This window comes from Pelodiscus sinensis, chromosome 1 (assembly GCF_052426305.1).
Source record: "Pelodiscus sinensis isolate ZL-2025 chromosome 1, ASM5242630v1, whole genome shotgun sequence".
Taxonomy (NCBI): domain Eukaryota; kingdom Metazoa; phylum Chordata; order Testudines; family Trionychidae; genus Pelodiscus; species Pelodiscus sinensis.
In genome coordinates this window covers 134,782,596-134,794,999 of record NC_143052.1, presented here as the reverse complement: position 1 = coordinate 134,794,999, position 12,404 = coordinate 134,782,596, and the positions used below count along the sequence as shown (strand labels likewise).

The 12,404-nt window shown below is 49.0% G+C and overlaps 1 protein-coding gene across 1 annotated transcript; it reads left to right on the top strand.

The window, feature by feature from the left end:
- Window positions 1–1,639: 1,639 nt before the first annotated feature.
- Window positions 1,640–8,257, top strand: LOC102449287 (homeobox protein NANOG). Its single transcript, XM_006119928.5, has 4 exons — window positions 1,640–1,988; window positions 3,264–3,532; window positions 4,267–4,356; window positions 5,535–8,257. Exons 1-4 carry the CDS (start codon window positions 1,808–1,810, stop codon window positions 5,952–5,954), a joined length of 960 nt encoding a protein of 319 aa, XP_006119990.1. The 5' UTR covers window positions 1,640–1,807; the 3' UTR covers window positions 5,955–8,257.
- The last annotated feature ends 4,147 nt before the right edge of the window (window positions 8,258–12,404 follow it).

The window sequence follows — 12,404 nt, the reverse complement described above, 5'->3', positions numbered from 1 at the left end:
AGAGGCACTGTCTCCCCCTATTTATTTTTCATTTTTGTAAAGGAATGCCTCCTCCCGCCCCAAAATAAAATCAAGAGTCTTAAAGTCGAAAGCTAAGCCCCCGTCTCCCGAAATAAGCTTTATTTGACGCTTGTGTGAGGAATGCACTTCTGTGCGCTCTTCCAAGGCTTTTGGAAAATGTGTCTTTTTAAGAGGTTTCTGTTGTTGAGCTCAGGTGGAGGAGGGGAGAGAAAGGGAAGAAAGAGAGGCCATAGTAAACAAATGCTTTCGAGAGAAAAAATTAGGGAAGAGTTTTAAAAGGGAAAGAAAAAGGAAGAGAGAAACGTCAGGCACCAGGAGTAAGAAGTATCTACAGGTGCTGCCTCCCTATAAATCCAGTTCTGGGGATTTTGATAATACCCAAACAAATAGCATCAAATGAGCAAACCTGCTCTGCTTTCAACTCATCTCCCCACAATTCAAATACTTAAATTAACTGCTACGGAGGAGGAAAGCCCTAAACTATTGTTGTATTTATTTTCAGGGAGATTGAATGCTTCTCTGTTTGCAATTATACACCCCAAAGGCTTTTTGCTTTTACATCTACAGTGCAAGGCACATGTGTTCTCATGCCCCAGGGGAAACTCTTGAGTCTGATATCAGAGGGGTAGCCGTGTTAGTCTGAATCTGCAAAAGCGACGAGGAGTCCTGTGGCACCTTATAGACTAACTGAAGTGTAGGAGCATAAGCTTTCGTGGGCAAAGTGGGTCTTTGCCCACGAAAGCTTATGCTCCTACACTTCAGTTAGTCTATAAGGTGCCACAGGACTCCTCGTCGCTCTTGAGTCTGAGTTAACTCTGAGTTGAGAAAGGGGGAGCTGTACATTAGGAAGGGAGCTTCAGGGGATAGCCGAGTTAGTCGGTTACAGAAAAAAAAACATGGTCAGGTAGTACTTTATAGACTAACAAAACATGTAGGTGGTATCATGAGCTTTCGTGGGCACAGCCCACTTCTACAATATATAGGGGAGAAAAGACCTACTCGTGCCACTGACGTTTCGGGGGAGGAGGATACACTGACATGGAAGTAGTGCCAAGCCTATTGCTAAAGTGAGAAGGAAATTGCTCTGCCTTGAGTATTAAAATATTTTGCACTCTGCCTAAGGGATAGCCAAATTTTAGGCGCCTTTCTACCAATCTGAGCAAGCCTTTTGTTGCACAGGTACAATTGCAGAGTGCTGGCCATTTAAATGGTCTACCTCACCTTTATTTAATAATGCATTACACATCAGAGAAAAATAAATCTTTGCCTTGCTGATTTTTAAATTATCCATCCGCAGAACTTAGCCTGCTATTGATACAATACGGTGTGACCAAACCACCCAGTGCATGGACACAGCTCTGTATCTCTAGCAAGCCTAGGTAACAGATCATGGCTTTCTGAAGCATAAGGACCGCTGTACACATTCAGACCCAGCAGGAGGGAGCAGACTTTGGGGGTATCCATTATTACATTTAAGTTTTGAAAAGCGTGTTTGTAAACTACCCAAATTGAGCTCTCATTTTTTTCACTTTCCCCCCAACCCCGTCCCCTTCGCTCCACCTCCCAATCCAGAGCCACTCCCCTCCAATCGACTGACTTTTAACATGACAATGGCCTTGACAAATTCTCTCTAATCAAGGCGAAGTTAGGAAGGGCATAAATGGGCCCCCATCCTGGCTCTATGGGCATCTGGGTTTGTCTGTTCGTCCGATAGTCGGTCCCTGTCCATCTCCACGTCTGAGATCCGGGTTTATTTGGGGGTAACGTTCCCCAAACACAAACACTCATGAGTGCCCACCTGGCAATGCCCGCCTACCAGGCTTACCCCGCCGGGGTAGGAACTGGAATCAAGTATGGAGACTACTACTGGAACTGCCCGGGCGAGATGGACAGTGCCCCCCACAAAGAGGCAGCAGACGCTGATGTGGCGGTGCCGGAGCCCGAGGAGAAGCCCCTCCCTAACCCAGGTAGGTCAGCTTCGGAATGGCTGAAGCAGACCCTGGGAAGGTGATTTATTGCTGTCTGAAGCGATTCAGCAGGGGGCGGGTATGGGAGGCCTGATCTCGGGAGCTTGCCTAGGCAAGGCAACAGGCCGCTGCTCCTGCACTGGTTTTTAAGGGGGAAGAGGAGACATAAAGGATGGACTCAAAATAGTCCGGAGCATTTGGTGGGCGCTTACCCGGCCCTCCCGGAGCAAGCTGGTGTGGGGACAGAGCGGCCCCAACCAGGGCCGGTCTCCGCAGCGCTTTGGACACGTGGATCGGAAGGCGCTAGCTCACGACCGGGCCTGGTCCCGCAGGCGCTAGTACCTGGCCGGGCTTTGCGCGAGGAGGCGGGGGCCATTTTACGAAGGGCTAGCGCGTGTCTGGCCACGCAGGGAAGCCACTAGCCGCGGCCACTCTGCCTATCCTGCCCACACCCTCTGGCTGGTCCCGGCCACGGCTGAACCAGTTCCACGCAGGGGATGAGCCACAGGCGGGAAGGGAGAGAGGCGCTGCCACTGTACCGGCTCCGCTGGGGACCGAACCAGCCTCTTCCCGGGAAGAGGCAAACAGGGAGGGGGCAAAAAGGCCGGAGCAGGCGGGTGCGGGGAGCCCCCAGGATCGGCTCCCAACGCTGGAGACAGGCAACTCCTGGGTGGGGTCTCCCCAGGGGGGCTTTTCTCTATGGGGGGGGGGGACTGGAGCTGGTGGCAACCAGCCAGCCTGGTGGTGTCTGGCATATACGGGTTCCCAAGGCTCCTGCAGACACCCGGGGTCCCCTCGGGTCATTCTTCTCCCACCACCTCCACTCTTCCCCAGACGCCTGTCCCAGGGCCGGGGTGGAAGCTGCATCAGAGCAATTCCTTGGGTCCCAGCCCTCAGGAGACAGTTTCGCCGCCGGGGCCAACAGGGAATTGCTCTCCACAGTCCCCACTCAAGGCTGCCCTGGATTGATCCGTGGGGCTGTTACTTAGGGCATGTCTGGCGCAGGGTTTATTTCTAATACGAATTTAGCAGCTGGCGGCCCATTTAGCCCTCGAGCAGGCAGTGCCGGGAAGCGCCGCCAGGCGGCAGCAGAGAGCGATTCTGTTCTCTAGGATCCTGCGTTCGCGGGTGCCTGCCGAGGTTGCCTGTAGCCGCGCTCTCAAGCCGGGCGGCAGCCCGTGCAGCGGGCATGTCTGCGGGGCAGCGGCATCAGGCCATGCCCGAAAGTTATCCCTGAGCGACTGACCTCGGCCACTTTCCTGTCTCTCTCCCCAGAGCTCTCGCCCGCTTCCTCCAGCTCGGGCACGCTCCTGCGCTACACCCCGGATTCGGCCACCAGCCCCAACGCCGCGCCCCCATCCCCACACCCTGCGATCCGCATGGGCGGCGGGGGGAGCGGAGGAGGGGTGAAGAAAGCCAAGACCCGCACGGCCTTCTCTCAGGAGCAGCTGCAAACCCTGCACCAGCGGTTCCAGAGCCAGAAATACCTCAGCCCCCAGCAGATCCGCGAGCTGGGCTCAGCCCTGGGGTTGACTTACAAGCAGGTGAACACTGAGATCTGGCTCTGTAGAGTATTAGCATCCCGGTGCCTGGGCTGCAGCCCTGATTTGAGATGGTCTTACAAAGATGGTCAGTTATTCAGTGGGAGATCTCCAGGGCCAGGTCAGACACTCCACTGCCTGGCCTCTTGTTTCAGCGACATCTGTGCAGGAGGCTGTGAAATGCTCCCAGTAAGAAGTCTCCTCTTGCTCACCCAAGGTTAGACATCCACTTTGCACTGGCACTCAAGAGCAAACAAGGGGCAGGCAATGAGGAGTCCCATTTCTTTTGTTCTGTAGAGGGAGTTCACTGCTGACCCAATTGCCCCAGCGTCATGGCAGGGGCAGAGAAAGGCGTGGGCGACCTGGTGTGTACTCTCCATGTGAGTCAATACCGCCCCTAGTGTTAGAGCATCTTCCTATAACATTGCAGAAAGTGGTGTGGGGCTCTGGTCCATCTTTCATACAGAAGTGGAGGTTCTACTAGTCTGATCGTGAAGATCCCATGGTTATGTGTAGTGGGGTAACTGTCCTAATTTGCCTCCCTAAATTCTCCTGTTTTCAGTTGGACACAGTTGTGTTCTTCACATTCTAAATTGTATATAATTGCCACGGCTTCCCATTTTCCAACCCAAAATGTCCATAGTAGGGGAAGCAATTAATGTGTGTATTGTCTAAAAAGTATGTTGCGAGCTCTGTCTAAAAAGGGATACCCCATCTCCTATCCTCTTCACCTCTAGGTAAAGACATGGTTTCAAAACCAACGGATGAAGTTTAAACGATGCCAGAAGGAAACACAGTGGATGGAAAAAGGGACATGCCTATCCCAAGTAAGAAGAGGTTTCATTATGGGCAGTTGCCAAGGGGGACCTATAATATCTATCATATACATGTTTGCTATCCAGTTAATATGGGATTCTCATGGGGTCTGTAACCAGACTTGCTCAGTGTTTATTTCCATTGCAGTATTCATTTATTCTCTGTTTACTGAATCACGTAATTTAAGCCTACATTGGGGTTTGGCTGGATCTTGGGGAAGAAGAACAGAACTTTCTGCTTCTTGGGTCTCAGGTCAGGGGGCCGTGTTTGGATCAGAGAATGGCATATGGACAGTTGCAGTACAGTCGGTCCTGGAGGAGCAGGGAATGGGGTAGGGAGTCTTTCACCTGCAGGATATTGTTACTTATATTGTGGCAGTTCATTGATTGGGGATAAGCAAAATACAGCCTGCCAAACATTTGGATACGACCCATCACAATATCGTGGGCCACCGATGTCCTGCTGCATCCTCCACACCACTGAAAGCAGCCAGCTGATGGGGGCCATGTGCGTCTGCAAGAGGTTTCCATGTGCTGTCCCTACCCTCCAGCACAATCCTTACAGCTCACCAGCCAATGGGAGCTGTCGGGTCATGCTTGCAGGTGCATGCAGCACACAGAGACACTCTCCCCTCCCGAAGGTGTGCTATGCAGAGATGCTCATGGCCCCAGAAGGCAGGAAGTTTTCCTGAGGGTCTCCTGGGCTATTGGCCAGGAGCTGCCTATGGTAAGCATCTCCAGGCCAGAGCCTGCACCTGGCAATCCACTTCCTCCCACACCCTGACTCCTTGCCCCAGGTCACAGCCCAAACCTCTGCACCCCTGTCCCTGGTCATAGCTCCTTCCCAGAACCTGCACTCCTTCCTGCACCCTTCCCCCAGGCCAGAATCCTCTCCTGAGCCCAAACCTCTTTCCAGACCCCTCTTCCCCCTTCATCCAAACTGCCTAGACCCCACACTCTCTCCATTAATATCATGGAAAAGTGGGGCCCCTAACCACTTTCCAAATTCTTGAAATGGCCCCCATCAAAAATTATTGCCCATGCCTGGCATAGATCCTAGTGTACTGGAAATGTATATGTTGTGCATTGGAAATATATGAAGAAGAGTTCATAATTGGTTTGTGCTATTGGAGCCTCAGTACTGTTTGCTTTATCTATGTACTGAACCACCTTCTCTCTGTCTCTCTCAGAGTGGCTTTCATCAGGCAGGTTACCTGGACATGAACCCCAGTTACCACCAGGGTTGTCCTGTTAGTGCCAGCAGGAACATCCAGACTGTGACCAATGTGCATCAGAGCTATAGTAGCAGTAACACCTATGGGAGTGGCCAGAGCCTGTATCCCTTCATGGCTATTGAGGAGGAGGGGTTCTTTGGGAAACCCGGGGGGGCCTGCAGTGCCCAACAGACAATGGGCTTCTTCAGCCAGCAAAAGGTGAACTTATATCATGGCTACCCAGCAAACATGGATTATGCCAGCAGGGAGACAGAAGATGGCTACCACTTCCAGAATGCCTCTGTCAATGCGATGTCCTTCCCAGGCTCTGCGGGGCGCCAGCAGTACCAGCCAGCATGGTACCCTCAAGGGACACAAAGCAACTTTAACTCTTAGACCTGTACTTTCCTTTTTCCTTCCCTCTCCCACTGTTTCTGCCATTCCTCTTCTCCAGCCTCAGTTCTTTCGGGCCCTGGTCCTCAGACATGGAATCCCCAGGCTCCCACTGACTCCATTGGAAGGGACTTGGCACATTGCAGAGTGCAGGAGTGTCTCTCTCCCTTCTCTTCTTTAACAGGCACCTGTCTGTGTGTAACTCAGGAAGTGTGCTGCATGGCTCTGAAGTTGGCTTTCTTCATATTGACCCTGGCTGGCTCCAGGAACAGGCCCTGTATGTGTATGGAAAGCCATGTTAATGCAGGGAAGTGTAAATGTTTCGAGATGAGAGTATACCTGTGAGTCCTTTCCATACCCCAGTGTCCTTACTACTGCAGTATCCCCTCTGTAGATCATTTCCAGGCCTTGTTTGAAATGTGCCCAGGCATGGAGTTTTCCTTGAGGAAAGCCTCTTCTTCCCATCACCACATCCCTTTCTGATTAAAAAAATGTATCCTGATTATACAACCTGAAATGTTCCCTCTTCGTTTCTTTCTCCTATTAGCCACCAGCCAACCTTGGTAACATATTAACAGGGGATAGCCCTGCCCTGACCATCAACTAGTCTTAAAAATCCCACATTTCAATTATCATAAATAACTGTAGTCACTTCTCTTTTAGAGCCTGTATATTTGCCAAACACTGGAATCTGTATTTTGGGCCCAGTCCTCAGTTGATGCAAATCAGCTTTGACATCACCATTTGCACCAGCTAAGCATCTGGACCAGCATGGGGGTGAATGGAGCTCAGGTTTGAATTTCAATTCATTGTGTAATTAGGAGAAAGAGAGAAGGGAGGGAATGAAAGGGAGACTGAGAAAGAGGAACAAAGGAGGCAGACAGGGAGGGATGGAAGAAGGAAGAAAGATGGAGAATGTACTGAGTAAGGAAATGCAGAGGATTAAATTTATATCCTCATCCAAGAAAAAATTATCTGGTGTGTTTATCAAGTGGCTAACTTCCTTGTTCATGTCACTCCATCTAGGATGTGCCCAAATCTCATTCTAATTGCTCTCCCAATACATCTCCCCTGCTCTACTCTGCCAGCAGGCTCTGGGCCCATCTCGTCCCTGGCTATTGCTTCACAAATCACTAGCGCTCTGAGAGCAACTGATCAGGTATCCATCTGCTTCTCTTCCAGTAGTAGTACGCAGGGCTCGACAAATAATGCAGTCTACTTGCCCGTAACGAGTAGATTGCAACCCGGAAGAGCCAGGTTCGAGCGATTTGCGCATGCACAGAATGATCTGCGCATGTGCAGATCGCTGGACAGCGTGGCTGGCGAGCGGGGCTTGCCGCAGTTCGGCGAACCCTGGTATACTTGAAGGATCCCATAGCACTTCACAAATGGCAAACACAGCACCCCTGGAATGAGACCACTCTCAGATGAAGGGTGGCAATCAGACAAAAATATTCTAGTTATTTCAAGCCTGATGCTTAGGTCACTTAACTTAGATCCTCCTAGAGCTGGTGGATAATCCTGTTAGATCCTATCTCCCATTCTCCCAGGGCCAGTGCAGGATTGTACCCTACTGTTTCTTGTCCAATTCTGGTTTTAATTGACTGAGCTAATGGGGATTCCCTCAGTCTCTTTGGGGAGACATTTCTGCAGCCTAATTAGATTACTTATCTATTTCTTTATATAAAGTGGGACACTGTCAACTTTTCGTAGACTCAGTGTTTAAGCTTTGTGGGGGAGGGAAAGTGAGGTGGGATTTAAAAAAAACCCAACCCCTAACTTGCTATAAATACAAATGTTTTCATAAATGTCTCTTAAATGTCAATTAAAAACAGGTTTTTAAAAAAGTAATTGTCCCCTGCAGTGCAGTGGAACTTAATAAGGTCATGCACAACCTCCAGCTTTGTTGCACTTTCCTAGGCCAAGTGCAAAAAAGTAAATACATGGCATCAGTGGTGAAAAATGAATGAATTACATGTTAAATATTTGTTTATTTTGAGTAGTGGGTGTTGGTGGTTTATGTAGTGTTTGTTGTTAACACTGAGAGAAAAATTCATATATTATCTTATCTGCACAAGAACTTTGTCCTGCTTACGTTCTTAATGCAAAGTAAATAGGCGTTTACTATCACAGATTGCTAGGTATATATATTTTTCTTTTTTATGTTTTTTAAAAAACCTTTTTACTTACAATGGGATTTAACTTGTTTTGGCACACGGCATCTGTTTTATTCGTTTTTTTTCCCTGTCTGTTTTTATATACTCATGTTTACATTTGAATGGAAAAATAAACTGAATTTATTTTAACGGGGTGTCAATTCTGTGATATACTGTAATAACTTTTCATCCTTCAGGATGAAGGAATGTAAAATGGTTAATGGGGATAACTTCACCAGCATAGATAAGGAGAAAGCATGGAGTATTGCCAACTGCAAGAGTCTAAATATCATGATTGGAGGGCCCCCAAAATCAGAATTTTAAAAACAGTAAATGGTTGAGTGCTTTTTGGTTGGCTTCTGATTTCTCTGCACCCTTGAGGTCTAGAAACGTAGTTTTTCTAATGGAAGCTAGGCAGTCTCTTGATTTACACAGCTTAGACTTAAAAAAAAACACAAGAATGTATTATTTGTGGGATATAAACAAAAATCAGATAAGAAACATGACCTCTTTCAGGAAGTCAACAAAGTAACACTATTTCTTCAAATCTAGGCTTCCAACACACACAACCCAAAGAAAACCAGACCAAGCAGGCTCCAAAACAGGCACCTCACACCCATCACACCTCAGTGTTCACCAGCTTGCTGCATGCTGGCTGTAGACTGTTTGCAGGATGCAGCTGAAAGTCCCAGCTGCTCCCTACAGAAACTCTTTGCCTGCAAGTGGGACCAGGAAGTCCTTTACAAATCATAGTTTCAAGCTTCTCATTTTAACGGTTTTGAATATACCACTAAGAACTGGCAATAGTGCCCATTATTCAGTTCAAGGTGAAGATGTTGAAGCATTGCATCCCACCCCTGTGCTCCTTTCCCCAGTTCATACATGCACTTGGTGGTTTTTGAGGGAGATGGTTCCGGTGTTTTTCAGTCTCTGTTTTCTCTCTTGTGGCTCAACACCAGTCCTTCAGTGTTACAGGAATTGTCTTGCTCTGTGTCATCATTCTTTCTCTCCATGTTGATGTCTGCAGACGCAGATGTAGCTAGACTGTAACGTGTGGGCTGTAGACGTGGAATGTAGAATCAGTTGCTTGGCAACCGAACTGCAATTTGTGTTTTCATTCCCTACACAAATTGAATGCTGGGAAAGGTACCAGATAGGCGCCCAGGGAATGTACCCAGAGAAACATATCCTCTGCTCCTCAAATACAATATGCACAGGGCAGCTTCCCCCTCCCCAGTTCCCACCCCTGAGGTGACAATCCCTCTGGATGAGAATGGAACTAGTGGCTTCTGATTTTTGTGGGTGAGCCATGACATTAATCAGGGCTATGTGCTTTGCTTTTCTCTCTCTCAAAAAAAAAAAATCTCAGCACTTTGAAAATATGGATGAATTGCACCACATTCAGAGTGTGTGTGATAAATTGGCATCTCCCTTTCACCAAACTAGGAAGAAAGGCATTGGAGAGGGGAAATGACTTAACAACACTGCTCAGGGCTGTGGAAAAATGTCATGCCCTGTTGTGTGCTGTTGTTATACCCAAAGCCCCACTGTAGATACAAGATTGATGGAAGAATTCTTTGGTTGATTTACTATTGTGGCCAGTGGCGGATTTAGGGCAGGGCGAGCGGGGCGGCTGCCCCAGGCCCCGCGCTTCCCGAGGCCCTGCACATGTGCCGTGGCGCCACAGCGCTTGCACCGTGTCAAAGGAGGGGCCCCGCGAAATTTCTGGGGCAGAGGGGCAGATCTGGGGGAGAGGGGCAGATTCTCAACCCCTGCAGGGGCAGATTCTCAACCCCTGCAGGGCTAGAGCAGCCTTCCTCCCATAGCAGGCTGAGGGTGGGGGCCCGTTCCTGAGTACTGGTTAACTGGTAGCCAGTAAGCATCACCTGTGAACTGGCTATCTGTTCACATCCATAATAGACAGCAGTATGGGCTGAGTACCCTTATGGACTTTCTGGGGCAGCTGCCTCAAAGGACAATCCCCGGATAGGCAACAAACCTTGTGTAACACTGCCAGGTGGAACTGAACTTGGGCCTTCTGGAACTTAGAACATGAGCCTCTACTGCAGAGATGGGAACCTTTTTTGTGTCGGGGGTCACTGACCCACAGAAAAATTAGTTGGGAGCCATATGAAAGTGAGAAGCAAAAACTAAACAAACCAACCATCACTGCCCTGGTCTCCAAGAGAAGAAAAAAATGTTCAGATCTGGCCACCAACTGAGATGCATAAAAAAAAAAACCGGGACCGGAGCTAGTCCATTTTTATGGGGCTCTAGGCTGGGGCCAAAAATTAGGGGCTCAGCGCATGGGAAGGAGCTTCTGGGGAGTGGGCTGGGAATGTGGAATTTGGGCAGGAGGTAGGGTACAGGTGGGGGATGGGGCTATAGGTGGGAGGGAGGGTGTGAGAGGGGTCTGGTAGGGAGTGGGCATGTGGAGTTGTGGGTCTGGAAGGGGGTGCAGCAGTGGGCTAGGGGTGGAGGTCTGAGTGGGGGGCTTTGGAAGGGGGTGCAGGAGCCTACTCAGTTCCACACAGCTCTGCGCTGTAGGGCACTCCCCCTCCCCCAGCTGTGATTTGGCTAATGGGAACAATGTGGGGGGATGCCTGCATGGAGCACTTCCATAAAGCTGCTTCCCCACTGCCAGGCAGAGCCTACAGACTAGATCCAACCTCAGCTTGCCTGGATTGGGCCCTGTGGCTGGAGCATGAGCCTCAGCTGAGGCCCCGGGTGGGTGGGGGAACCCTGAGCCTCACCAGACGGATCAAAGCAAGCCAGGGCCATAGGTTCCCCACTACTGCTTTACCACATGCGCTAAACACCAGACTCAATGCATATCTTTTCCGATAGATCCTCGCAGTCTAGACGTACCCTGAAAGTGGTCTTGGTGCCCCTAGATGGGACAGTGCAGCACACCCAGGAGGTATGTGGGTTACATACTTCCCCTAGCTGCAGAAGTGCATTTTCAGCATCAGAGACTTCCCAGATGAACCCCCACTTACACTGGCAGGATCAGAATTGAAACTTCTGGGCTGTGTCTAGACTGGCCACTTTTTCCGGAAAAACTTGCCAACTGTCTACACTGGCCGCTTGAATTTCTGCAAAAGCACCAACGATCTCATGTAAGATTGTCAGTGCTTTTGCGAAAATACTATGCTGCTCCCGTTCGGGCAAAAGTCTTTTTCCAAAAAACTTTTGCGCAAAAGGGCCAGTGTAGACAGCACAGTACTGTTTTCCGCAAAAAAGCCCCGATCGCGAAAATGGCGATCGGGGCTTTTTTGCGGAAAAGCGTCCGTGGCCAATCTAGACGCGCTTTTCCGAAAATGCTTTTAACGGAAAACTTTCCCGTTAAAAGCATTTCCGGAAAATCATGCCAGTGTAGACGTAGCCCTGGAGCTTACTGCATGAGGCACATGAGCTAAAAACTAGTGGGCTCTCAGCTAAGACTGTAGAATAGAGCAGACTCATTATTCTCTCTGGATGTGGATGCTGCCCCTATGCCAGACAGTACAGACACCCAGTTACATATGCACAGCCCCATCCCATGCTCTGAATGGAGATGGCAGAGGATGCCAGGATTTTTGTTTCTTAAAGGTGTTAGCTCAAATGAGTTCATTTAACTTGTATCCAGCTTCAGACATGTTCATTTGCACCTTAATGGAGGAGCAATCTTGATAAAAGGAATAGTTAAGCAACACGCCCCTTTTCCCCCTTAATAGTCTTCTGCTGGGGAAGTGTTAACAAGTTGACAGTGGCGTTCACACCCCACTGAAATGAACAGGGCAGGTCATGCCTCTCAGAGCTATTGTTTCATTGTCTGCAGATACCTGATACTCCTGCATCCTTTATATTCAGGTCAGTGTGTCAAGTTTTAACTATACAATACTTTAAGTAAAAAGAGGCCAAAAAAAAATCCCTTACTCCAGGAGATTTGGATGTAAATCACATGGCTAGAAGCTGGTACTCTAGGCATTGGATCATGAGCCTTAAACTGGCCCCAGTGTCATCGAATACTCAGGCCAGGCCTACCCCCAAAATGGTGAGTGACCACTAGCATAGCTACACTAAGGTTTCTAGTGTTCCTAACTTGTCAGTTGTTCTCCACCAGTGTTAGCCTTGGCAGGAAGCTCCTTACAGCACCACTGTACTGCAGTCAATAATAATGCCATGTTAGGCATGCTTAGCTAGCTCACATAGGGTGTTTCTGTGTTTTCACATGTTGCAGCATCCTGTAGTTTGTCCAATGTGTTAAATAAAGAGAAAAATATTTTATGGTAGAAAAAAATCATTACTTTTATTT